This window comes from Scomber japonicus, chromosome 9, assembly GCF_027409825.1.
Source record: "Scomber japonicus isolate fScoJap1 chromosome 9, fScoJap1.pri, whole genome shotgun sequence".
Taxonomy (NCBI): Eukaryota; Metazoa; Chordata; class Actinopteri; order Scombriformes; family Scombridae; genus Scomber; species Scomber japonicus.
In genome coordinates this window covers 277,793-305,292 of record NC_070586.1, presented here as the reverse complement: position 1 = coordinate 305,292, position 27,500 = coordinate 277,793, and the positions used below count along the sequence as shown (strand labels likewise).

The 27,500-nt window shown below is 46.6% G+C and overlaps 4 protein-coding genes across 5 annotated transcripts in view; 2 read left to right on the top strand and 2 right to left on the bottom strand.

Moving 5' to 3' along the window:
• Window positions 1-1,372, top strand: part of LOC128364204 (regulator of G-protein signaling 3-like) — an 18,754-nt gene extending 17,382 nt beyond the window's left edge. Inside the window, exon 16 of the mRNA XM_053324741.1 lies at window positions 1,103-1,372. Coding sequence (XP_053180716.1) covers window positions 1,103-1,333 — 231 coding nt within the window. The 3' untranslated portion in view covers window positions 1,334-1,372. The remainder of the gene's footprint in view (window positions 1-1,102) is intronic.
• A 770-nt stretch (window positions 1,373-2,142) lies between these two features.
• On the bottom strand, window positions 2,143-2,736 carry LOC128365210 (myosin light chain 1, cardiac muscle-like). Of its 2 annotated transcripts, XM_053325873.1 has the most exons (2): window positions 2,722-2,736; window positions 2,143-2,679 (listed from the first exon to the last, which is right to left on the bottom strand). In XM_053325873.1, the coding sequence occupies exons 1-2, from the start codon at window positions 2,734-2,736 to the stop codon at window positions 2,143-2,145; spliced, it is 552 nt and encodes a 183-aa protein (XP_053181848.1). The 2 variants fall into 2 exon arrangements, with proteins under 2 accessions (XP_053181848.1, XP_053181847.1); XM_053325872.1 differs by having other exon boundaries at window positions 2,143-2,736.
• A 2,758-nt stretch (window positions 2,737-5,494) lies between these two features.
• On the top strand, window positions 5,495-24,039 carry LOC128365214 (transcription termination factor 1-like). Its single transcript, XM_053325875.1, has 11 exons — window positions 5,495-5,569; window positions 6,196-7,205; window positions 8,964-9,079; window positions 11,279-11,464; window positions 12,469-12,547; window positions 12,939-13,063; window positions 16,145-16,340; window positions 16,554-16,646; window positions 17,975-18,040; window positions 20,599-20,684; window positions 23,650-24,039. Exons 2-11 carry the CDS (start codon window positions 6,232-6,234, stop codon window positions 23,853-23,855), a joined length of 2,127 nt encoding a protein of 708 aa, XP_053181850.1. The 5' UTR covers window positions 5,495-5,569; window positions 6,196-6,231; the 3' UTR covers window positions 23,856-24,039.
• A 2,707-nt stretch (window positions 24,040-26,746) lies between these two features.
• Window positions 26,747-27,500, bottom strand: part of endog (endonuclease G) — a 2,578-nt gene continuing 1,824 nt past the window's right edge. The window contains exons 5-6 of the mRNA XM_053325869.1: window positions 27,081-27,162; window positions 26,747-26,950 (exon numbers count right to left, since the gene is read on the bottom strand). Coding sequence (XP_053181844.1) covers window positions 26,753-26,950; window positions 27,081-27,162 — 280 coding nt within the window. The 3' untranslated portion in view covers window positions 26,747-26,752. The remainder of the gene's footprint in view (window positions 26,951-27,080; window positions 27,163-27,500) is intronic.

Below are 27,500 nucleotides of genomic sequence, written 5' to 3'. Positions count from 1 at the left end.
TTGGGCAATCAGTAGAGCTGATGTTGTAGGCGGTGAAATTAAAGACAGACGGAGAAGCTTCTGGCTTTAGTCTGTTGGTCCGACGAACAACTAGCCTGTCCGACTCGAAGGTCTTTTCTTCTAAGTAATCGTCCTCCAGGAAATGTTGACTGCACACCCTGGAGTCAGCGCCCGTCGGAGGGTTCACTCTCTTCAGTGCCGCTAGCCAGCGCCGCAACACTGTCTTCTGTTTCAGCGGTAGTTTGTGGAAGTGGAATGTTTTCTTCTTGGTTTTAACTCTGTAAAATTCATTATTACACCCAGGAGCAATACAATAATGGCCTCCCTTTTGTCTTCTCCTGTCCTGTGGTTCTTGGGTCTCCATCGTCTTTAACCGACTCGATCTGTCTATTGTTTGTTGTACTGCCTGTGTCTCTATTATTATATCTCACCGTCTGTATCGCTCACTATTACTAACTGACACCATCTAGCTCTCTTTCACTGTCTCTATCTTTCACTATCTCCATCCTTCACTATCTCTATCTATCTGTCACTGTCTCCATCCTTCACTAACTGTCACTGTCTCAACCGTTACACCTGGTGAACCCAACCAACCCCGTGACGTCACAGGTTTTCCCACCGTAGCATGGCGGCGCCCCCCCCCCCCAGAAAGACACAACGGGGCGTCTTTTTTCTTTTATATGTTTACAGTTGGTATGTATTTTATATGATCTTTGATAACACTGGAAACCCATTTAGTAAATAATGTTTACTTGATTGACTTCATATCCCCTTTAACATTAATAGAGTGATCAGGAGACACAGGACTAACCCTAACCCCCCCAACCCTAACCCCCCCAACCCTAACCCCCCTAACCCCTTTAACATTAATACAGTGATCAGGAGACACCTTTCTCCGATAAGATCAATGAAGGCTGCGTCACAACTGTCCATAAGACCCCCTAACCCCCCTAACCCCCTAACCCCCCTAACCCCCCTAACTCTAACCCCCCTAACCCCCAACCCTAACCCTAACCCCCCTAACCCTAACCCTAACCCTAACCCCCCCAACCCTAACCTCTAACTCTAAACAGTCTTTAATAATAATAATAATTAATTTCAGGTCAACGTGGACTCGTCCGTCAGAGAGCTGACCAATCACAGCCTGCGTCTCTGCGTTAGCCCCGCCTCCTTCCAGAGGGCCCAGCAGCAGGTTTTTGGATTGATGGAGACGGACAGCTACCCTCGCTTCCTCAAGTCCCGCCTCTACGCTCAGCTGGCCAATCAGAGCTCAGCCCCGGGCTCAGCCAATCAGAGTGCAGCAGTACAGCAGCTGGCCAACCAGAACATGTGACTTTCAGCCAATCGTGAATGAGGAGGAGGGCCAATCAGAGGCCAGTGTGTAGACTGTGGAGGTGCATTATGGGAAATGTAGGCTACTGTGCTTCTATCAGCTGATCTTTAACTTTTATAGTTTATTCACAAAATGTTCAAATCTAAACTGAATAATGTTAAAACTTTATTAAACTTTATTAAACTTTATTAAAACTTTATTAAAACTTTATTAAAACTTTATTAAACTTTATTAAACTTTATTAAACTTTATTAAAACTTTATTAAAACTTTATTAAAACTTTATTAAACTTTATTAAACTTTATTAAACTTTATTATAACTTTATAAGTAATAATACAGACAGTAAACATGTTTGGGATGAAATATGAATCTTTGTTTTATTGAACTTTTAACTGCAGTCAGTGAAGTATTTTAATATTTTAATATTTTAATATTTTAAACTGTGATTTACAAACAGCTGAAACACTTTTACAATAAATGACGTCACTGATGGAGCTTCTTCTTCTTCTTCTTCTTCTTCTGTTTGATGTAATGAATGATTATTAGGAGTTAAAAAGGTAAATGAAACTAAATATAACGTTGATATGAAAACAGCCGACAGTGAAAAAGGACTGAAGGTGATTTATTAGACATGAGACACTCAGTCCACAGCAGGAGGAGGAGAAGCAGAGCATCATGGGTAATCAGCTTCCTTATCACAGTGAGGAATGTTAACTACACACATAGTTTCCATCTGACCAGATAAACACAAATAACCTGAAGAAGAAGAAGAAGAAGAAGAAGAAGAAGAAGGAGCAGAGGTCAGAGGTCAGCCGGCCAGGATGTGCTTGACGAACTCGGTGTAGTTGATGTGTCCGTTGGCGTCTTCCTGTCCGGCCATCAGTCGATCCACCTCGTTCTCCGTCATCTTCTCTCCCAGCGTGGCGAGGACGTGGCGTAGCTCCGCCCCCATCACCGTGCCGTTGCCCTCCTTATCGAAGACCCTCAACCCCTCCACGAAGTCCTCGAAGCTGCCCTGCTCCTTGGCCCGGGCCACGTGCTGCAGCATGGGCAGGAAGGAGTCGAAGTCCAGCAGCTGCTTGTGCATCTCCTCCGGTTTGGGTCTGCCGAGCAGCTTCAGCACGTCGTCGTTGGTGGGGTTGTGTCCCAGCGCCCGCAGCACGTCTCCGCACTGAGCGAACGTGATCTTCATCTCGCCCGCCGGGGTCTCGTCGAACAGCGTGAAGGCGTCGCGGAACTCCTCGATCTGGTCCGCGGAGAACTCCACCACGATGCTCTTCAGGTCCACCTCCGGAGGTTTGGGCTCGGGCTCGGCTGGTTTGGGAGGAGGAGGCGGCTCCTCCTTCTTGGGCTCCGCCTTCTTGGGCTCCGGCTTCTTGGCCTCCACCTTCTTGGGAGCCATGCTGCAGCGCTGAGGGTCGGGAGGAGGAGGACGGAGCTTTATAGCGAGCGGAGGAGGAGGAGGAGGAAGGGGAGGAGGAGGAGGAGGAGGAGGAGGAGGAGGAGCGAGCAGAGAACAGACGACCAAAGAAGGAAGAAACCCGAAATAGAAAGAAGAGAAGAAGATAAGAAGCTGAAGGGCTGAGTTCATCTGCTCCGTGTGACCCCCCCCCCCCCCCGACTCCAGCTTTATTTATTTATTATCTATTTATTATTTATTTGATGTTCAGAAGATTACAGTCTGAAAACCAGATGAAATGTTTCTCAGAATATAATAATATGAATATTTATTCAACTATGTTTGGACTGGTAAATGGACTGTACTTATATAGCACCTTTCTAGTCTGTGCGACCACTCAAAGCGCTTTACATTACAATCATTCACCCATTCACACACATTCATACACTGATGGCAGGGGCTACCACACAGGGTGCCAACCTGCCATCAGAGGAGTCTAACCATTCATTCACATTCATACACCGTTGGCATAGCAACGGGAGCAATTTGGGGTTCGTCGTTGGTGGGGTTGTGTCCCAGCGCCCGCAGCACGTCTCCGCACTGAGCGAACGTGATCTTCATCTCGCCCGCCGGGGTCTCGTCGAACAGCGTGAAGGCGTCGCGGAACTCCTCGATCTGACCAAGGACACATCGACATGTGGACTGGAGGAGCCGGGAATCGAACCACCAATCTTCCAATTGGAGGACGACCGCTCTACCTCCTGAGCCACAGCCGCAGAGTTATATTCAATAACTCTGATTGAAGTCATGGTGGTGGTTTAATAATAATAATAGAGAGCAGAATGTATTTTGTCTCTGCTCTGAATCACAGATCAGTGATCAGATGATGGATTAAATATCAGACAGTAGTTAAAACAGAAGGCTGATGTTGGCCTGATGGTGGCGCTGCAGAACAAGCTCACTGATGATGTCATAGAAACATCCAGCGGCTTCATTTCAGTCACACAGTGTGTCAGGGAAAGTCTTTATTCCTTCTTCTTCTTCTCATTCTTCTTCTTCTTCTTCTTCTTCTTCTTCTTCTTCTTCTTCTTCTCCTTCCTTTTCTTCTTCTTCTTCAGGTTATTTGTGTTTATCAGGTCAGATGGAAACTATGTGTGTAGTTAACATTCCTCACTGTGATAAGGAAGCTGATTACCCATGATGCTCTGAGTGTCCTTCAGGCTTTAAATAACATAGACTGATACCCCCCCCCCCCCCACACACACACACACACACACTCCTCTCACACCAGATGTTCTCCCACTCTGAGTCTGGTTCTGAGGGTTCTTCCTGTTAAAAGATGTTCTCCCACTCTGAGTCTGGTTCTGAGGGTTCTTCCTGTTAAAAGATGTTCCCCCACTCTGAGTCTGGTTCTGAGGGTTCTTCCTGTTAAAAGATGTTCTCCCACTCTGAGTCTGGTTCTGAGGGTTCTTCCTGTTAAAAGATGTTCTCCCACTCTGAGTCTGGTTCTGAGGGTTCTTCCTGTTAAAAGATGTTCTCCCACTCTGAGTCTGGTTCTGAGGGTTCTTCCTGTTAAAAGATGTTCTCCCACTCTGAGTCTGGTTCTGAGGGTTCTTCCTGTTAAAAGATGTTCCCCCACTCTGAGTCTGGTTCTGAGGGTTCTTCCTGTTAAAAGATGTTCCCCCACTCTGAGTCTGGTTCTGAGGGTTCTTCCTGTTAAAAGATGTTCTCCCACTCTGAGTCTGGTTCTGAGGGTTCTTCCTGTTAAAAGATGTTCTCCCACTCTGAGTCTGGTTCTGAGGGTTCTTCCTGTTAAAAGATGTTCTCCCACTCTGAGTCTGGTTCTGAGGGTTCTTCCTGTTAAAAGATGTTCTCCCACTCTGAGTCTGGTTCTGAGGGTTCTTCCTGTTAAAAGATGTTCTCCCACTCTGAGTCTGGTTCTGAGGGTTAGGGCTCTATGTGGAAAGAGCCTTCACATGACTCTGTTGTGATTTGGAGCTTTATAAATAAAGATTGATTGATTGAATGATTGAATATATATATATATATATATATATATATATATATATATATATATATATATATATATATATATATATATATATATATATATGCAGGGGGCAGCAGTGGTGCATGTGTATATATATATATATTAACCAGCAGGGGGCAGCAGTCCCGGACCATCCAGCTTCATTGTTGATTTTCATTGTGCTTCTCTCCTCTCCTCTCTCTCCTTCCTCTCTCTCTCCTCTCCTTCCTCTCTCTCCTTCCTCTATCCTTCCTTTCTCTCCTCTCAACCCCAACCGGTCGAGGCAGATGTCCGCCCACTTCTGAGTCTGGTTCTGCCTGAGGTTTCTTCCTGTTAAAAGGGAGTTTTTTCTCTCCACTGTGTCTCATGTGGGAATGTTGGGTCTCTTTAAAGTTAAAACCTGAAGAGTTCGGTTTAGAACCTGCTCTATGTGTAAAGTGCCTTGAGATAACTTTGTTGTGGTTTGGCGCTATACAAATAAAGATTGATTGATTGATTGAGCAGGGGTGCATGTATATATATATATATATATATATATATATATATATATATATATATATATTAACCAGCAGGGGGCAGCAGGGGTGCAACATGATATATATTTATACATATTAACCAGCAGGGGGCAGCAGTGGTGCAACATGATTTATACATATTAACCAGCAGGGGGCAGCAGGGGTGCAACATGATGGAGGGAAGCTGCCGTTAAACATCATAGAAGAAGAAGAATGTGGTGCTACCGCCAAAAACACCACCGAAGAAGACACCGGAAGTAAACAAGCAGCGTGCCTCCACGTGTATATAGCGGTGAGTAAAAAAATAATACAAAAAATACAGTTTACATTTTAATATTTAATCTTTAACCCGCTGTTAGTGGAGGCTCCAGGCCGCTAACAGAGCTCTGTCTCCGGCTAGATGCCCCTCAGCAGCCCGCTGTTAGTGGAGCTCCAGCCCGCTAACAGAGCTCTGTCTCCGGCTAGATGCCCCTCAGCAGCCCGCTGTTAGTGGAGGCTCCAGGCCGCTAACAGAGCTCTGTCTCCGGCTAGATGCTCCTCAGCAGCCCGCTGTTAGTGGAGGCTCCAGGCCGCTAACAGAGCTCTGTCTCCGGCTAGATGCCCCTCAGCAGCCCGCTGTTAGTGGAGGCTCCAGGCCGCTAACAGAGCTCTGTCTCCGGCTAGATGCTCCTCAGCAGCCCGCTGTTAGTGGAGGCTCCAGGCCGCTAACAGAGCTCTGTCTCCGGCTAGATGCTCCTCAGCAGCCCGCTGTTAGTGGAGGCTCCAGCCCGCTAACAGAGCTCTGTCTCCGGCTAGATGCTCCTCAGCAGCCCGCTGTTAGTGGAGGCTCCAGGCCGCTAACAGAGCTAACAGTGACATCACACAGCTCTTCTTCTGTTGCAGTGACGTCACACGGCTCTTCTTCTTCTTCTGTTGCAGTGACGTCACACAGCTCTTCTTCTTCTGCTGCTGCTCATGAAGCCTGCGGACGCGCCCCCCCCTCACAGGAAGAGGAGAAGGTCTCAGAGCCTGGAGGACTCACCTGTGGACATCGACACACCTGACAGGATAGAGAAGAAGAAGAAGAAGAAGAAGAGACGAGAGGAGGAGGAGGAGGAGGAGGTGGAGGAGGTGCCGGTCACCATAGCAACCAATAAAACCGCTAAGAAGAAGAAGAAGAGACAGGAGGAGGAGGAGGAGGAGGAGGTGGAGGAGGTGCCGGTCACCATAGCAACCAATAAAACCGCTAAGAAGAAGAAGAAGAAGAGACAGGAGGAGGAGGAGGAGGAGGAGGTAGAGGAGGTGCCGGTCACCATAGCAACTAATGAAACCGCTAAAAAGAAGAAGAAGAAAAACAAAAATGGACTGAAGGAGGTCAGCGTCACCATGGCAACAACAGACGACAACAACACAGACCTGACGGTTCCCATGGAAACGAGTGACACTGGGATGGAGAGAAAAAAGAAGAAGAAACAGGAGGGGAGTGTCGTCATGGTAACGACTACCAACAACAACAGTGAAACAGCCCCACTGGTTTCCATGGAAACCAATCACACAGCGCCAGAGACAGAGAAGAAGAAGAAGAAGAAGAAGAAACAGGAGGGGAGTGTCGTCATGGTAACGACTACCAACAACAGTGAAACAGACCTGCTGGTTTCCATGGAAACCAACCACACAGCGCCAGAGACAGAGAAGAAGAAGAAGAAGAAGAAACAGGAGGGGAGTGTCGTCATGGTAACGACTACCAACAACAACAGTGAAACAGACCCACTGGTTTCCATGGAAACCAATCACACAGCGCCAGAGACAGAGAAGAAGAAGAAGAAGAAGAAAGATGCGAGTGTGAAAGAGGTAGAAAAAGAACAGAAGAAGAAGAAGAAGAGAAAAGACAGAGCAGAGAAAGAGAAGAAGAAGACGAGCCCAGGAGAGGAAGTGACATCATATGATGAGTGAGTTCTGTGTGTGTGTGTGTGTGTGTGTGTGTGTGTGTGTGTGTGTTGTGTGTTAGGATAGGGTTAACCCCCCCCCCCCCCCCCCCCCCAACCCTGACCCTTTACCTGAGGGGAGGTAATAGTGTGTACTGTGTGTAGTACTGTGTGTACTGTGTGTAGTAGTGAGTGTGTAGTAGTGTGTAGTAGTGAGTGTGTACTTTGTGTTGCAGGGCGCTGGTGGAGGTGTGTAGTAGTGTGTAGTAGTGAGTGTGTACTTTGTGTTGCAGGGTGCTGGTCGAGGTGTGTAGTAGTGAGTGTGTACTTTGTGTTGCAGGGCGCTGGTCGAGGTGTGTAGTAGTGTGTAGTAGTGAGTGTGTACTTTGTGTTGCAGAGCGCTGGTCGAGGTGTGTAGTAGTGTGTAGTAGTGAGTGTGTACTTTGTGTTGCAGGGCGCTGGTCGGGGTGTGTAGTAGTGTGTAGTAGTGAGTGTGTACTTTGTGTTGCAGGGCGCTGGTGGAGGTGTGTAGTAGTGTGTAGTAGTGTGTAGTAGTGAGTGTGTACTTTGTGTTGCAGGGCGCTGGTGGAGGTGTGTAGTAGTGTGTAGTAGTGAGTGTGTACTTTGTGTTGCAGGGCGCTGGTCGAGGTGTGTAGTAGTGTGTAGTAGTGAGTGTGTACTTTGTGTTGCAGGGCGCTGGTGGAGGTGTGTAGTAGTGTGTAGTAGTGAGTGTGTACTTTGTGTTGCAGGGCGCTGGTGGAGGTGTGTAGTAGTGTGTAGTAGTGAGTGTGTACTTTGTGTTGCAGGGCGCTGGTGGAGGTGTGTAGTAGTGTGTAGTAGTGAGTGTGTACTTTGTGTTGCAGGGCGCTGGTGGAGGTGTGTAGTAGTGTGTACTTTGTGTTGCAGGGCGCTGGTCGAGGTGTGTAGTAGTGTGTAGTAGTGAGTGTGTACTTTGTGTTGCAGGGCGCTGGTCGGGGTGTGTAGTAGTGTGTAGTAGTGAGTGTGTACTTTGTGTTGCAGGGCGCTGGTGGAGGTGTGTAGTAGTGTGTAGTAGTGTGTAGTAGTGAGTGTGTACTTTGTGTTGCAGGGCGCTGGTCGGGGTGTGTAGTAGTGTGTAGTAGTGAGTGTGTACTTTGTGTTGCAGGGCGCTGGTGGAGGAGTGTAGTAGTGTGTAGTAGTGAGTGTGTAGTAGTGTGTAGTAGTGAGTGTGTACTTTGTGTTGCAGGGCGCTGGTCGAGGTGTGTAGTAGTGTGTAGTAGTGAGTGTGTACTTTGTGTTGCAGGGCGCTGGTCGAGGTGTGTAGTAGTGTGTAGTAGTGAGTGTGTACTTTGTGTTGCAGGGCGCTGGTCGAGGTGTGTAGTAGTGTGTAGTAGTGAGTGTGTACTTTGTGTTGCAGGGCGCTGGTGGAGGTGTGTAGTAGTGTGTAGTAGTGAGTGTGTACTTTGTGTTGCAGGGCGCTGGTGGAGGAGTGTAGTAGTGTGTAGTAGTGAGTGTGTAGTAGTGTGTAGTAGTGAGTGTGTACTTTGTGTTGCAGGGCGCTGGTCGAGGTGTGTAGTAGTGTGTAGTAGTGAGTGTGTACTTTGTGTTGCAGGGCGCTGGTCGAGGTGTGTAGTAGTGTGTAGTAGTGAGTGTGTACTTTGTGTTGCAGGGCGCTGGTGGAGGTGTGTAGTAGTGTGTAGTAGTGAGTGTGTACTTTGTGTTGCAGGGCGCTGGTCGGGGTGTGTAGTAGTGTGTAGTAGTGTGTAGTAGTGTGTAGTAGTGAGTGTGTACTTTGTGTTGCAGGGCGCTGGTCGGGGAGCTGGAGGAATTTATTCCGGATGTGAAGAAACGAACAATTCATGAGATTCAAAGATTCCTGAGATACGACCTGCACCGCTTCAAAGAGTTCAAACGCCAAGGTAACCTAGTACTACTACTACTAGTGCTAGTACTACTACTACACTTTTGACCAACTAGTTCGGACAAAAGCCGTACTAGTTGAGCCGAGCGCCACACTAGTAGCGCCAAAGTCCCAACTAGTACGCTTTTTTGCTCACTAGTTGACTACTGGACCCAACTAGTAAAGCTCAAAGTCTTACTAGTTAACTAGTGCGCTACAAAACCGCCGACATGTTAACTAGTTGAGTGCAAATTCGCCTTACTAGTTGACTAGTAAAGCTCAAAATGTTTACTAGTAGTACTAGTAAGAGCCAAAATGTTTACTAGTACTACTAGTAAGAGCCAAAATGTCCTCTAGTACTACTAGTAAGAGCCACAATGTTTACTAGTAGTACTAGTAAGAGCCACAATGTTTACTAGTACTACTAGTAAGAGCCACAATGTTTACTAGTACTACTAGTAAGAGCCAAAATGTTTACTAGTACTACTAGTAAGAGCCACAATGTTTACTAGTACTACTAGTAAGAGCCACAATGTTTACTAGTACTACTAGTAAGAGCCACAATGTTTACTAGTACTACTAGTAAGAGCCACAATGTTTACTAGTACTACTAGTAAGAGCCACAATGTTTACTAGTAGTACTAGTAAGAGCCACAATGTTTACTAGTAGTACTAGTAAGAGCCAAAATGTTTACTAGTACTACTAGTAAGAGCCAAAATGTTTACTAGTACTACTAGTAAGAGCCACAATGTTTACTAGTACTACTAGTAAGAGCCACAATGTTTACTAGTACTACTAGTAAGAGCCAAAATGTTTACTAGTAGTACTAGTAAGAGCCACAATGTTTACTAGTAGTACTAGTAAGAGCCAAAATGTTTACTAGTACTACTAGTAAGAGCCACAATGTTTACTAGTACTACTAGTAAGAGCCAAAATGTTTACTAGTAGTACTAGTAAACATTGTGGCTCTTACTAGTAGTACTAGTAAGAGCCAAAATGTCCTCTAGTACTACTAGTAAGAGCCACAATGTTTACTAGTACTAGTAAACATTGTGGCTCTTACTAGTAGTACTAGTAAGAGCCACAATGTTTACTAGTAGTACTAGTAAGAGCCACAATGTTTACTAGTACTAGTAAACATTGTGGCTCTTACTAGTACTACTAGTAAACATTGTGGCTCTTACTAGTAGTACTAGTAAGAGCCACAATGTTTACTAGTAGTACTAGTAAGAGCCACAATGTTTACTAGTACTACTAGTAAGAGCCAAAATGTTTACTACTTGTACTTGTACTGCGTAGAGTGAAGTACTTGTACTGCGTAGAGTGAGGTACTTGTACTGCGTAGTACTGCGTAGAGTGAGGTACTTGTACTGCGTAGTACTGCGTAGAGTGAAGTACTTGTACTGTGTAGAGTGAAGTACTTGTACTGCGTAGTACTGCGTAGAGTGAGGTACTTGTACTGCGTAGTACTGCGTAGAGTGAAGTACTTGTACTGCGTAGTACTGCGTAGAGTGAGGTACTTGTACTGCATAGTACTGTGTAGAGTGAAGTACTTGTACTGCGTAGAGTGAGGTACTTGTACTGCGTAGTACTGCGTAGAGTGAGGTACTTGTACTGCGTAGTACTGCGTAGAGTGAGGTACTTGTACTGCGTAGTACTGCGTAGAGTGAGGTACTTGTACTGCGTAGTACTGTGTAGAGTGAGGTACTTGTACTGCGTAGAGTGAGGTACTTGTTCTGCGTAGTACTGCGTAGAGTGAAGTACTTGTACTGCGTAGAGTGAGGTACTTGTTCTGCGTAGTACTGCGTAGAGTGAGGTACTTGTACTGCGTAGTACTGCGTAGAGTGAGGTACTTGTACTGCATAGTACTGTGTAGAGTGAAGTACTTGTACTGCGTAGAGTGAGGTACTTGTACTGCGTAGTACTGCGTAGAGTGAGGTACTTGTACTGCGTAGTACTGTGTAGAGTGAGGTACTTGTACTGCGTAGAGTGAGGTACTTGTTCTGCGTAGTACTGCGTAGAGTGAGGTACTTGTACTGCGTAGTACTGTGTAGAGTGAGGTACTTGTACTGCGTAGTACTGTGTAGAGTGAGGTACTTGTACTGCGTAGAGTGAGGTACTTGTACTGCGTAGTACTGCGTAGAGTGAGGTACTTGTACTGCGTAGTACTGCGTAGAGTGAAGTACTTGTACTGCGTTGTAACCCGATCCCTTGCAGGTGTGCAGGTGCGCTGGGGGCGGTGCACTGAGAAGGAGAATCAGCTGATTGGCCAGAACATCGCAGACTTCCTGGCTCTGACTGGAATCGGCTCAGCCAATCAGCTTCTGTTTCCTGAGCGGTTCCCAGATCAGAAGGCGGAGATTAAACAGCTCCGATCACGACATCACTTCATAGAGAAGATCTGTGAGCCTGTCTGTCTCTCCACCCGTCTGTCTCTCTGTCTGTCTGTCTCTCTGTCTGTCTCTCTACCCGTCTGTCTCTCCACCCGTCTGTCTCTCTACCCGTCTGTCTCTCTACCCGTCTGTCTCTCTACCCGTCTCTCCACCCGTCTGTCTCTCTGTCTGTCTGTCTCTCTACCCGTCTGTCTCTCCACCCGTCTGTCTCTCTACCCGTCTGTCTCTCTACCTGTCTGTCTCTCTACCTGTCTGTCTCTCTACCTGTCTGTCTCTCCACCCGTCTGTCTCTCTGTCTGTCTGTCTCTCTGTCTGTCTCTCTACCCGTCTGTCTCTCTACCTGTCTGTCTCTCTACCTGTCTGTCTCTCTACCTGTCTGTCTCTCCACCCGTCTGTCTCTCTGTCTGTCTGTCTCTCTGTCTGTCTCTCTACCTGTCTGTCTCTCTACCCGTCTCTCCACCCGTCTGTCTCTCTGTCTGTCTGTCTCTCTACCCGTCTGTCTCTCTACCCGTCTGTCTCTCTACCTGTCTGTCTCTCTACCTGTCTGTCTCTCTGTCTGTCTGTCTCTCTACCTGTCTGTCTCTCTGTCTGTTTGTCTCTCTACCTGTCTGTCTCTCCACCTGTCTGTCTCTCTACCCGTCTCTCTACCTGTCTGTCTCTCTACCCGTCTGTCTCTCTACCCGTCTCTCTACCTGTCTGTCTCTCTACCCGTCTCTCCACCCGTCTGTCTCTCTGTCTGTCTGTCTCTCTACCTGTCTGTCTCTCTACCCGTCTGTCTCTCTACCTGTCTGTCTCTCTACCTGTCTCTCTCTCTACCTGTCCGTCTCTCTCTCTACCCGTCTGTCTCTCTACCTGTCTGTCTCTCCACCTGTCTGTCTCTCTACCTGTCTGTCTCTCCACCTGTCTGTCTCTCTACCTGTCTCTCAACCCGTCTGTCTCTCTACCTGTCTGTCTCTCTACCCGTCTGTCTGTCTACCTGTCTCACTCTCCACCTGTCTCTCTCTCTCTCTCCAGCTGAGGGGATCCCGAGGCCTTGTCAGCAGATTCTCACCAGAGCCAAGAAGATTTTTGACGACAGGAACCACAGAGGAAGGTCAGAGAACCGTGGAAACCTCTGTGTGTTTACGTTCTACCCGTGGAACCCTCTGTGTGTTTACGTTCTACCCGTGGAACCCTCTGTGTGTTTACGTTCTACCCGTGGAACCCTCTGTGTGTTTACGTTTTACCCGTGGAACCCTCTGTGTGTTTACGTGGAACCCTCTGTGTGTTTACGTTCTACCCGTGGAACCCTCTGTGTGTTTACATTCTACCCGTGGAACCCTCTGTGTGTTTACATTCTACCCGTGGAACCCTCTGTGTGTTTACATTCTACCCGTGGAACCCTCTGTGTGTTCATGTTCTACCAGTGGAACCCTCTGTGTGTTCATGTTCTACCTGTGGAACCCTCTGTGTGTTCATGTTCTACCTGTGGATGTTTTTTTCAGGTTCTCAGAGGAAGAGATGCAGTCCTTGATAAAGTTGCAGAACCTCCACGGGAACAACTGGAGAGCGATCGCTCAGAAGATGGACCGCAGTATCTACGCTCTCCAGAAACGCTTCGAGCACTTCGGTATGTTCCTGTATGTTCCTGTGGTCATGTATGTTCCTGTATGTTCCTGTGTTCCTGTATGTTCCTGTGTTCCTGTGGTCATGTATGTTCCCGTGGTCATGTATGTTCCTGTATGTTCCTGTGTTCTCGTGGTCATGTATGTTCCTGTGGTCATGTATGTTCCTGTATGATCCCGTGGTCATGTATGTTCCTGTGGTCATGTATGTTCCTGTGTTCCTGTATGTTCCTGCATGTTCCTGTGTTCCTGTATGTTCCTGCATGTTCCTGTGTTCCTGTATGTTCCTGAATGTTCCTGCATGTTCCTGTGGTCATGTATGCTCCTGTGGTCATGTGGTCATGTATGTTCCTGTGGTCATGTATGCTCCTGTGGTCATGTGGTCATGTATGTTCCTGTATGTTCCTGCATGTTCCTGTGGTCATGTATGTTCCTGTGGTCATGTATGTTCCTGTATGTTCCTGTGGTCATGTATGTTCCTGTATGTTCCTGTATGTTCCTATGGTCATGTATGTTCCTGTGGTCATGTATGTTCCTGTATGTTCCTGTATGTTCCTGTGGTCATGTATGTTCCTGTGGTCACGTATGTTCCTGTGGTCACGTATGTTCCTGTATGTTCCTGCATGTTCCTGTGGTCATGTATGTTCCTGTGGTCATGTATGTTCCTGCATGTTCCTGCATGTTCCTGTGGTCATGTATGTTCCTGTGGTCATATATGTTCCTGTATGTTCCTGTATGTTCCTGTATGTTCCTATGGTCATGTATGTTCCTGTGGTCATGTATGTTCCTGTATGTTCCTGTGGTCATGTCTGTTCCTGTGGTCATGTATGTTCCTGTATGTTCCTGTATGTTCCTATGGTCATGTATGTTCCTGTGGTCATGTATGTTCCTGTATGTTCCTGTATGTTCCTGTGGTCATGTATGTTCCTGTATGGTCCTGTATGTTCCTGTGTTCCTGTGGTCATGTATGTTCTCGTGGTCATGTATGTTCTCGTGGTCATGTATGTTCTCGTGGTCATGTATGTTCCTGTGGTCATGTATGTTCCTGTATGTTCCTGTATGTTCCTGCATGTTCCTGTGGTCATGTATGTTCCTGTGGTCATGTATGTTCCTGTATGTTCCTGTATGTTCCTATGGTCATGTATGTTCCTGTGGTCATGTATGTTCCTGTATGTTCCTGTATGTTCCTGTGGTCATGTATGTTCCTGTGGTCATGTATGTTCCTGTATGTTCCTGTATGTTCCTGTATGTTCCTGTGGTCACGTATGTTCCTGTGGTCATGTATGTTCCTGTATGTTCCTGTATGTTCCTGTGGTCATGTCTGTTCCTGTGGTCATGTATGTTCCTGTATGTTCCTGTATGTTCCTGTATGTTCCTGTGGTCACGTATGTTCCTGTATGTTCCTGTATGTTCCTGTGTTCCTGTGGTCATGTATGTTCCTGTGGTCACGTATGTTCCTGTGGTCACGTATGTTCCTGTATGTTCCTGTATGTTCCTGTGGTCATGTATGTTCCTGTATGTTCCTGTATGTTCCTGTGTTCCTGTGGTCATGTATGTTCCTGTGGTCACGTATGTTCCTGTGGTTATGTATGTTCCTGTGGTCATGTATCTTCCTGTGGTCATGTATGATCCTGTGGTCATGTATGTTCCTGTGGTCATGTGGTCATGTATGTTCCCGTGGTCATGTGGTCATGTATGTTCCTGTGGTCATGTATGTTCCCGTGGTCATGTGGTCATGTATGTTCCTGTGGTCATGTATGTTCTCGTGGTCATGTGGTCATGTATGTTCCTGTGGTCATGTATGTTCCTGTGGTCATGTATGTTCCCGTGGTCATGTGGTCATGTATGTTCCTGTGGTCATGTATGTTCTCGTGGTCATGTGGTCATGTATGTTCCTGTGGTCATGTATGTTCCTGTGGTCATGTGGTCATGTATGTTCCTGTGGTCATGTGGTCATGTATGTTCCTGTGGTCATGTATGTTCCTGTGGTCATGTGGTCATGTATGTTCCTGTGGTCATGTGTGTTCCTGTGGTCATGTGGTCATGTATGTTCCTGTGGTCATGTGGTCATGTGGTCATGTATGTTCTCGTGGTCATGTATGTTCTCGTGGTCATGTATGTTCCTGTGGTCATGTATGTTCCTGTGGTCATGTGGTCATGTATGTTCTCGTGGTCATGTATGTTCTCGTGGTCATGTATGTTCTCGTGGTCATGTGGTCATGTATGTTCTCATGGTCATGTATGTTCTCGTGGTCATGTGGTCATGTATGTTCCTGTGGTCATGTATGTTCCTGTGGTCATGTATGTTCCTGTGGTCATGTATGTTCCTGTGGTCATGTGGTCATGTATGTTCTCGTGGTCATGTATGTTCCTGTGGTCACGTGTGTTCTCGTGGTCATGTATGTTCCTGTGGTCATGTGGTCATGTATGATCCTGTGGTCATGTATGTTCCTGTGGTCATGTATGTTCCTGTGGTCATGTGGTCATGTATGTTCTCGTGGTCATGTATGTTCCTGTGGTCATGTATGTTCCTGTGGTCACGTGTGTTCTCGTGGTCATGTATGTTCCTGTGGTCATGTGGTCATGTATGATCCTGTGGTCATGTATGTTCCTGTGGTCATGTATGTTCCTGTGGTCATGTATGTTCCTGTGGTCATGTATGTTCTCGTGGTCATGTATGTTCATGTGGTCATGTATGTTCCTGTGGTCATGTATGTTCCTGTGGTCATGTATGTTCTCGTGGTCATGTATGTTCATGTGGTCATGTATGTTCCTGTGGTCATGTATGTTCCTGTGGTCATGTATGTTCTCGTGGTCACGTGTGTTCTCGTGGTCATGTGTGTTCTCATGGTCATGTATGTTCTCGTGGTCATGTGGTCATGTATGTTCCTGTGGTCATGTGGTCATGTATGTTCCTGTGGTCATGTGGTCATGTGTGTTCCTGTGGTCATGTATGTTCTCGTGGTCATGTGTGTTCCTGTGGTCATGTGGTCACGTATGTTCTTGTGGTCATGTGGTCATGTATGTTCTCGTGGTCATGTATGTTCCTGTGGTCATGTATGTTCTCGTGGTCATGTGTGTTCCAGCTGAGGGTCATGGGCCGTGGAGTCCTGAGGAGGACTCCAGGTTGAAGCAGGCCCTGAAGGCTCACCTGGAGGAGCTGGAGCAGCAGAACCCTGCAGGTTCCGGTGTGAGCAGAGACCAGCTGTGCAACAACCTGCCCTGGAAGGAAGTCAGCCGCCAGGTGCAGACCCGGTCCTGGACCCAGTGCCGGGTCAAGTGGTGAGTGGAACATGTGAGCCTCCCTGAAAGAGCTGCACTGCATGGTGGGAGGAAGAACCGGTTCTGGTTCAGGTCTTCTATGTTCCTGCACTGCATGCTGGGAGGAAGAACCGGTTCTGGTTCAGGTCTTCTATGTTCCTGCACTGCATGCTGGGAGGAAGAACCGGTTCAGGTTCAGGTTCAGGTCTTCTGAAGGTTCACTTTGTGTTCCAGGTTCTGCATCCTGAAGGAAAAAATGTCAGCGAGAGGCGGAATCTTCAATAAAGGTTCTGAAGGATTCAGAGCCAAGATCCGTCTCATCAACAAGTAAGATCACCTCTCTGTGGTTCTAACTCGCCTGTCTGTGGTTCTAACACACCTGTCTGTGGTTCTAACACACCTGTCTGTGGTTCTAACTCGCCTGTCTGTGGTTCTAACACACCTGTCTGTGGTGCTAACACACCTGTCTGTGGTGCTAACACACCTGTCTGTGGTGCTAACACACCTGTCTGTGGTTCTAACACACCTGTCTGTGGTTCTAACTCACCTGTCTGTGGTTCTAACTCGTCTGTCTGTGGTTCTAACACACCTGTCTGTGGTTCTAACTCGCCTGTCTGTGGTTCTAACTCACCTGTCTGTGGTTCTAACTCACCTGTCTGTGGTTCTAACATGTAACTCACCTGTCTGTGGTTCTAACTCACCTGTCTGTGGTTCTAACTCGCCTGTCTGTGGTTCTAACACACCTGTCTGTGGTTCTAACTCGCCTGTCTGTGGTTCTAACACACCTGTCTGTGGTTCTAACATGTAACACACCTGTCTGTGGTTCTAACTCACCTGTCTGTGGTTCTAACATGTAACTCGCCTGTCTGTGGTTCTAACTCGCCTGTCTGTGGTTCTAACTCGCCTGTCTGTGGTTCTAACACACCTGTCTGTGGTTCTAACACACCTGTCTGTGGTTCTAACACACCTGTCTGTGGTTCTAACTCGCCTGTCTGTGGTTCTAACACACCTGTCTGTGGTTCTAACACACCTGTCTGTGGTTCTAACTCACCTGTCTGTGGTTCTAACTCACCTGTCTGTGGTTCTAACTCGTCTGTCTGTGGTTCTAACACACCTGTCTGTGGTTCTAACTCGCCTGTCTGTGGTTCTAACTCGCCTGTCTGTGGTTCTAACTCACCTGTCTGTGGTTCTAACTCACCTGTCTGTGGTTCTAACATGTAACTCACCTGTCTGTGGTTCTAACTCACCTGTCTGTGGTTCTAACTCGCCTGTCTGTGGTTCTAACACACCTGTCTGTGGTTCTAACTCGCCTGTCTGTGGTTCTAACACACCTGTCTGTGGTTCTAACTCACCTGTCTGTGGTTCTAACATGTAACACACCTGTCTGTGGTTCTAACTCACCTGTCTGTGGTTCTAACATGTAACTCACCTGTCTGTGGTTCTAACTCGCCTGTCTGTGGTTCTAACTCGCCTGTCTGTGGTTCTAACACACCTGTCTGTGGTTCTAACACACCTGTCTGTGGTTCTAACTCACCTGTCTGTGGTTCTAACACGCCTGTCTGTGGTTCTAACTCGCCTGTCTGTGGTTCTAACACACCTGTCTGTGGTTCTAACACACCTGTCTGTGGTTCTAACTCACCTGTCTGTGGTTCCAGGTTGTATGACATGCATGTGGACGACACCGCCGACATCGACTGGGACGAGGCCGCTTGCGCTGTCGGGTGAGGTCAAAGGTTAAACACTCAGGCCTGTTCTCCTGGTGTTCTCCAGGTGTTCTCCAGGTGTTCTCCAGGTGTTCTCCAGGTGATCTCCAGGTGTTCTCCAGGTGTTCTCCTGGTGTTCTCCAGGTGTTCTCCAGGTGTTCTCCAGGTGTTCTCCTGGTGATCTCCAGGTGTTCTCCAGGTGTTCTCCAGGTGTTCTCCTGGTGTTCTCCAGGTGTTCTCCTGGTGATCTCCAGGTGTTCTCCAGGTGTTCTCCAGGTGTTCTCCAGGTGTTCTCCAGGTGTTCTCCTGGTGATCTCCAGGTGATCTCCAGGTGTTCTCCTGGTGATCTCCAGGTGTTCTCCTGGTGTTCTCCAGGTGTTCTCCAGGTGTTCTCCTGGTGTTCTCCTGGTGATCTCCAGGTGTTCTCCTGGTGATCTCCAGGTGTTTTCCAGGTGATCTCCAGGTGTTCTCCTGGTGTTCTCCTGGTGATCTCCTGGTGTTCTCCTGGTGATCTCCAGGTGTTCTCCTGGTGTTCTCCTGGTGATCTCCTGGTGTTCTCCTGGTGTTCTCCTGGTGATCTCCAGGTGTTCTCCTGGTGATCTCCTGGTGTTCTCCAGGTGTTCTCCAGGTGTTCTCCAGGTGTTCTCCTGGTCTTCTCCAGGTGTTCTCCAGGTGTTCTCCTGGTGTTCTCCAGGTGACCATCGTCCTGTGAACCCTGAAACATCTGAGTACAGCTGAAGCAGAACATTGGTTCTTCATTGTTCTTCTGAGGTTCTATTAAGTTTTCTGGATTATGATGTTAACGCTTTTAATGACTTCACTTACTAATAGTAATATAGTAGTACTACTGCATATGAGTACTACCAGTAGTAGTAATATAGTAGTACTACTGCATATGAGTACTACCAGTAGTAGTAATATAGTAGTACTACTGCATATGAGTACTACCAGTAGTAGTAATATAGTAGTACTACTGCATATGAGTACTACCAGTAGTAGTAATATAGTAGTACTACTGCATATGAGTACTACCAGTAGTAGTAATATAGTAGTACTACTGCATATGAGTACTACCAGTAGTAGTAATATAGTAGTACTACTGTATATGAGTACTACCAGTAGTAGTAATATAGTAGTACTACTGCATATGAGTACTACCAGTAGTAGTAATATAGTAGTACTACTGTATATGAGTACCAGTAGTAGTAATATAGTAGTACTACTGCATATGAGTACTACCAGTAGTAGTAATATAGTAGTACTAGTAGTACTACTGTATATGAATACTACTAGTAGTAGTAATATAGTAGTACTACTGTATATGAATACTACCAGTAGTAGTAATATAGTAGTACTACTGTATATGAGTACTACCAGTAGTAGTAATATAGTAGTACTACTGCATATGAGTACTACCAGTAGTACTAATATAGTAGTACTAGTAGTACTACTGTTTATGAGTACTACCAGTAGTAGTAATATAGTAGTACTAGTAGTACTACTGTATATGAGTACTACCAGTAGTAGTAATATAGTAGTACTACTGTATATGAGTACTACCAGTAGTAGTGATATCGTAGTACTAGTAGTACTACTGTATATAAGTACTACCAGTAGTGCTAATATAGTAGTACTACTGTATATGAATACTACCAGTAGTAGTGATATAGTAGTACTAGTAGTATTACTGTATATGAATACTACCAGTAGTAGTAATATAGTAGTACTACTGTATATGAGTACTACCAGTAGTAGTAATATAGTAGTACTACTGCATATGAGTACTACCAGTAGTAGTAATATAGTAGTACTACTGCATATGAGTACTACCAGTAGTAGTAATATAGTAGTACTACTGTATATGAGTACCAGTAGTAGTAATATAGTAGTACTACTGCATATGAGTACTACCAGTAGTAGTAATATAGTAGTACTACTGCATATGAGTACTACCAGTAGTAGTAATATAGTAGTACTACTGTATATGAATACTACCAGTAGTAGTAATATAGTAGTACTACTGTATATGAGTACTACCAGTAGTAGTAATATAGTAGTACTACTGCATATGAGTACTACCAGTAGTACTAATATAGTAGTACTAGTAGTACTACTGTTTATGAGTACTACCAGTAGTAGTAATATAGTAGTACTAGTAGTATTACTGTATATGAATACTACCAGTAGTAGTGATATCGTAGTACTAGTAGTACTACTGTATATAAGTACTACCAGTAGTGCTAATATAGTAGTACTACTGTATATGAATACTACCAGTAGTAGTAACACAGTAGTACTACTGTGTATCATACTACCAGTAGTAGTGATATAGTAGTACTAGTAGTATTACTGTATATGAATACTACCAGTAGTAGTAATATAGTAGTACTACTGTATATGAGTACTACCAGTAGTAGTAATATAGTAGTACTACTGTATATGAATACTACCAGTAGTAGTAATATAGTAGTACTAGTAGTACTACTGTTTATGAGTACTACCAGTAGTAGTAATATAGTAGTACTACTGCATATGAGTACTACCAGTAGTACTAATTGTAGTACTTTGTGTTTCAGTGACGTGACTCCACTTTGTGTTCAGAAAAGTTTCCACCGACTCAAAGTTACCAGAGTTCCCAACTGGACCGGATTACCCTACGGAGGTCAGTACTGCAATACTCTGCCTGTCTGTACTGCAATACTCTACCTGTCAGTACTGCAGTACTCTACCTGTCAGTACTGCAATACTCTGCCTGTCTGTACTGCAATACTCTACCTGTCAGTACTGCAATACTCTACCTGTCAGTACTGCAATACTCTACCTGTCTGTACTGCAATACTCTACCTGTCTGTACTGCAATACTCTACCTGTCTGTACTGCAATACTCTACCTGTCAGTACTGCAATACTTTACCTGTCAGTACTGCAATACTCTACCTGTCAGTACTGCAATACTCTACCTGTCTGTACTGCAATACTCTGCCTGTCAGTACTGCAATACTCTACCTTTCAGTACTGCAGTACTCTACCTGTCAGTACTGCAGTACTCTACCTGTCAGTACTGCAGTACTCTACCTGTCTATACTGCAATACTCTACTTGTCTGTACTGCAGTACTCTACCTGTCAGTACTGCAATACTCTGCCTGTCAGTACTGCAGTACTCTACCTTTCAGTACTGCAGTACTCTACCTGTCAGTACTGCAATACTCTGCCTGTCAGTACTGCAGTACTCTACCTGTCAGTACTGCTGTACTCTACCTGTCAGTACTGCAGTACTCTGTCAGTACTGCAATACTCTGCCTGTCAGTACTGCAGTACTCTACCTGTCAGTACTGCTGTACTCTACCTGTCAGTACTGCAGTACTCTACCTGTCAGTACTGCAGTACTCTACCTGTCAGTACTGCAGTACTCTACCTGTCAGTACTGCAATACTCTACCTGTCAGTACTGCAGTACTCTACCTGTCAGTACTGCAATACTCTACCTATCAGTACTGCAATACTCTACTTGTCTGTACTGCAGTACTCTACCTGTCTGTACTGCAGTACTCTACCTGTCAGTACTGCTGTACTCTGTCAGTACTGCAGTACTCTACCTGTCTGTACTGCAATACTCTGTCAGTACTGCAGTACTCTACCTGTCAGTAATGCAATACTCTACCTGTCAGTACTGCAATACTCTAATTGTCTGTACTGCAATACTCTACCTGTCTGTACTGCAATACTCTGTCAGTACTGCAATACTCTAATTGTCTGTACTGCAATACTCTACCTGTCAGTACTGCAATACTCTACCTGTCAGTACTGCGATACTCTACCTGTCTGTACTGCAATACTCTGTCAGTACTGCAATACTCTACCTGTCAGTACTGCAATACTCTGTCAGTACTGCAATACTCTAATTGTCTGTACTGCAATACTCTACCTGTCAGTACTGCAATACTCTACCTGTCTGTACTGCAATACTCTGTCAGTACTGCAATACTCTACCTGTCTGTACTGCAGTACTCTGTCAGTACTGCAATACTCTACCTGTCTGTACTGCAGTACTCTACTTGTCTGTACTGCAGTACTCTACTTGTCTGTACTGCAGTACTCTACTTGTCAGGACTGCAGTACTCTCCTTGTCAGTACTGCAGTACTCTCCCTGTCTGTACTGCAGTACTCTACTTGTCAGTACTGCAGTACTCTACCTGTCAGTACTGCAGTACTCTGTCAATACTGCAATACTCTACCTGTCAGTACTGCAGTACTCTGTCAGTACTGCAATACTTTACCTGTCAATACTGCAATACTCTACCTGTCTGTACTGCAATACTCTACCTGTCAGTACTGCAGTACTCTACCTGTCAGTACTGCAATACTCTACCTGTCAGTACTGCAATACTCTACCTGTCTGTACTGCAGTACTCTACCTGTCAGTACTGCAGTACTCTACCTGTCAGTACTGCAATACTCTACTTGTGTGTACTGCAGTACTCTACCTGTCAGTACTGCAGTACTCTGTCAGTACTGCAATACTCTACCTGTCTGTACTGCAGTACTCTACTTGTCTGTACTGCAGTACTCTACTTGTCAGTACTGCAATACTCTACCTGTCAGTACTGCAGTACTCTACTTGTCAGTACTGCAGTACTCTCCCTGTCAGTACTGCAATACTCTCCCTGTCAGTACTGCAGTACTCTCCCTGTCTGTACTGCAGTACTCTACCTGTCTGTACTGCAGTACTCTACCTGTCAGTACTGCAGTACTCTGTCAGTACTGCAATACTTTACCTGTCAGTACTGCAGTACTGTCAGTACTGCAATACTTTACCTGTCAATACTGCAATACTCTACTTGTCTGTACTACAATACTCTACCTGTCTGTACTGCAGTACTCTACCTGTCAGTACTGCAATACTCTACCTGTCAGTACTGCAATACTCTACCTGTCTGTACTGCAATACTCTACCTGTCTGTACTGCAGTACTCTACCTGTCAGTACTGCAGTACTCTCCCTGTCAGTACTGCAATACTCTACCTGTCTGTACTGCAATACTCTACCTGTCAGTACTGCAGTACTCTCCCTGTCAGTACTGCAATACTCTACCTGTCTGTACTGCAATACTCTACCTGTCAGTACTGCAATACTCTACCTGTCAGTACTGCAGTACTCTCCCTGTCAGTACTGCTGTACTCTACCTGTCTGTACTGCAGTACTCTACCTGTCAGTACTGCAGTACTCTACCTGTCAGTACTGCAGTACTCTACCTGTCAGTACTGCAGTACTCTACCTGTCAGTACTGCAGTACTCTACCTGTCAGTACTGCAGTACTCTGTCAGTACTGCAGTACTCTCTCAGTACTGCAGTACTCTACCTGTCAGTACTGCAGTACTCTGTCAGTACTGCAGTACTCTGTCTGTACTGCAGTACTCTACCTGTCAGTACTGCAGTACTCTACCTGTCAGTACTGCAATACTCTACCTGTCTGTACTGCAGTACTCTACCTGTCTGTACTGTAGTACTCTACCTGTCAGTACTGCAGTACTCTGTCAGTACTGCAGTACTCTACCTGTCAGTACTGCAGTACTCTGTATGATACTGTGTTGTAGAACTTGAGAATGACCTTTGACCTTTGCTCCTCAGAGATCATTGACTTCCTGCACCTGTGGGTGATTCCTGAGCTGCATGAGAAGCTGACCAAAGCGGAGAAGCGGGAGGCGCTGCGGGGGGAGCAGCAGGAGGCGCAGCAGGAGGAGGCGCAGGAGGAGGAGGGGACGGGGAAGTTGTATCTGCTGGAAGACATCTTTCCCTCACAGGAAGAAGATTTCACAGAGGTGGACAATGTTTAACCTGCAGCCAATCAGGAAGCAGATGGACAGATTATTGACCTCACCATGTCCCGCCTATCCTGCTCTGTGATTGGATGATGTTAAACAGGAAGTGACCTCACAGAACAAGAAGCAGGAACTGTATTATTTGTAAGACAGAGAATCAGCTGATGTTTGTAATGAGTTGTTTTTTATTAAACTGTTTAAAGAAGTCTGTGTTTGTTATTGTACCGGTTGCCATGGAGACGTTATCCTACTGCTCGGGTTCATTAGGGGGTTGCCATGGAGACGTCGTCCTACTGCTCTGGTTCATTAGAGGGTTGCCATGGAGACGTTATCCTACTGCTCTGGTTCATTAGAGGGTTGCCATGGAGACGTTATCCTACTGCTCTGGTTCATTAGAGGGTTAGCCATGGATCATAAACACCAGGATCCAGCATCAGGTGGGTCAGAACCTGCTACCAGAACACCTTGGGACAAAGGTCCATGATCCACTTTGTAGTGGAGTCATCAGACCTGTGCCTGTATGTCGCAGGTCAAAGGTCACCACCTGTCAGTCAGACCTGGTCTCAGTGGGTGTTGGGCTCCATCAGGGCTGCCCCTGGTCTCTGATCCTGTTTGTGATCTTCATGGACAGAGTCTCAAGGTGCAGCCGGGGGGAGGAGAGAGTCCAGTTTGGGGACCTCAGAATCTCCTCTCTGCTGTTTACGGTTGATGTTGTTCTGTTGGACTCTACAGGTGAAGTCCTCCAACAGGCTCTGGGACGGTTTGCAGCTGAATGTGAAGCGGTCGGGATGAGAGTCAGCACCTCCACATCTGAGACCATGGTGCTCTGCTGGAACAAGGTGGCCTGCCCCCTCAGGGTTGGGGGGGGGGGTGCTGCCCCAAGCGGAGGAGTTTAAGTATCTGGGGGTCTTCTTCACAGCAGGGGCGTGCACATGATTATAGAGGGGCAGGGCCTCAAACTCAGTAAAGGGCAGCATGTGTGCGGGTCCTTTACACGATATGGAAATGAATGTAAAATTAAAAACTAAAGTGCTCGTAGGAAGCTAACTACCGAGCTGTGTGTCCTGTAGGTGAAAGTGAAGCATTTGCTCTTTCAACATGAGTTCATTCACATTATCAAAGTCACAATAACCTTTATATCTAAACCTCGGACCCGTACTTCAGACCTGTAGTGAGGGAAATATGATCCGCCGTAAACACGCTGCATTTTATTTTGAAAGTTAGCCCAGTGTTTTATTTTGTATTTAGTACACGATTTCCTGTCCCGCACGATCTGCTCTGTGCTAAATTGACGTCCGGCAAAAATAGAAGCTGACACATTGATTAAAATAAAGCGTTTTTCTGAAATATTAAACATATTTAAGCACGTTGGATAAGTGGACGGACTTTTTAATACGAGGCAAAAAGGGCAGGGGCTCAAGCACCCCTAGGGCCCTATGTGTGCACGTGCCTGCTTCACAGTGAGGGTCAGATAGAGCGTGAGGTTGACAGGTGGATGGGTGCAGCAGCGGGTGGATGGGTGCAGCAGCAGGTGGATGGGTGCAGCATCAGGTGGATGGGTGCAGCACCGGGTGGATGGGTGCAGCAGCGGGTGGATGGGTGCAGCACCGGGTGGATGGGTGCAGCATCGGGTGGATGGGTGCAGCACCGGGTGGATGGGTGCAGCACCGGGTGGATGGGTGCAGCAGCGGGTGGATGGGTGTAGCAGCAGGTGGATGGGTGCAGCACCGGGTGGATGGGTGCAGCAGCGGGTGGATGGGTGTAGCAGCGGGTGGATGGGTGTAGCACCAGGTGGATGGGTGCAGAACAGAACCAGGAACATGAGCTCTTAATCACACATAGTTTATTATAACTAATAACTCACATCATTAACACTATAACACACACACACACACACATCATTAACACACTAACACACACACACACACACATCATTAACACTATAACACACACACACACACACACATCATTAACACACTAACACACACACACACACACACATCATTAACACACTAACACACACACACACACACATCATTAACACTATATAATACACACACACACACACATCATTAACACACTAACACACACACACACACACATCATTAACACTATATAATACACACACACACACACATCATTAACACTATATAATACACACACACACACACATCATTAACACACTAACACACACACACACATCATTAACACTATAACACACACACACACACACACATCATTAACACTATATAATATATACACACACATCATTAACACTATATAATATATACACACACATACAGATTAAAAAGTAAAGTGTTGCATTCATCAACATGATAGATCTCATTTTATTATAAAGATAGAAATATATATCTGTGTGTAACTCTAACCCTGATGACATCACCACTTTCATCTGCCTCTGACCAATCAGCTTTCATTTCTTATCAACGCAAGCTCCTGCAGAGCATTCTGGGTAATGTAGTCACTTAGAGGTGATGGCCTGCAGGGCATTCTGGGTAATGTAGTCATTTAGAGGTGATGGCCTGCAGGGCATTCTGGGTAATGAGGTCATTTAGCGGTGATGGCCTGCAGGGCATTCTGGGTAATGAGGTCATTTAGCGGTGATGGCCTGCAGGGCATTCTGGGTAATGAGGTCATTTAGCGGTGATGGCCTGCAGGGCATTCTGGGTAATGTAGTCATTTAGAGGTGATGGCCTGCAGGGCATTCTGGGTAATGAGGTCATTTAGCGGTGATGGCCTGCAGGGCATTCTGGGTAATGAGGTCATTTAGCGGTGATGGCCTGCAGGGCATTCTGGGTAATGTAGTCATTTAGAGGTGATGGCCTGCAGGGCATTCTGGGTGATGTAGTCATTTAGCGGTGATGGCCTGCAGGGCATTCTGGGTAATGAGGTCATTTAGCGGTGATGGCCTGCAGGCTGCTCGTCCTCTTCATGATGTTTGGGACGAACAGCAGGCCCGACGCTCTCTCGATGGTTTCTATGGGAACCAGGAAGCGCTCCAGAGGAAGCTTCTCATCTACCGGCTCATTGGGTAACACGTAGGAACGAAGCTCCACCCCCCGACCGTCCGGCTGCTCCAGGATCAGCACCTGGGGGGGGGGGGGGTGACATCATCAGCTCATCATCAGCTGACACACAGGTCCCTGACCGATGACATCATCAGCTGACACGCAGGTCCCTGACCGATGACATCATCAGCTGACACACAGGTGAACTTACCTTGAAGAAGTGCGTCGGCACGGCGACGTGATTACGACCCAAAACCTGATACCTGACGTAGAGTTTCCCATCGGCCTCCTGCCTGAAACACACACACACACACACACACACACATTACACACACACATTACACACACAAGAGGGGGGGTTACCTGGGCAGGTAGAGCGACGGGGGGGTGTTACGTGGGCAGGTAGAGCGAGGGGGGGGGGGTTACCTGGGCGGGTAGAGCGGGGGGGGGGGGGGGGGGTTACCTGGGCAGGTAGAGCGGGGGGTTTACCTGGGCAGGTAGAGCGGGGGGGGGGGGGGTTACCTGGGCAGGTAGAGCGGGGGGAGGGGGGGGGTTACCTGGGCAGGTAGAGCGGGGGGTTTACCTGGGCAGGTAGAGCGGGGGGGGGGGGGGGGGTTACCTGGGCAGGTAG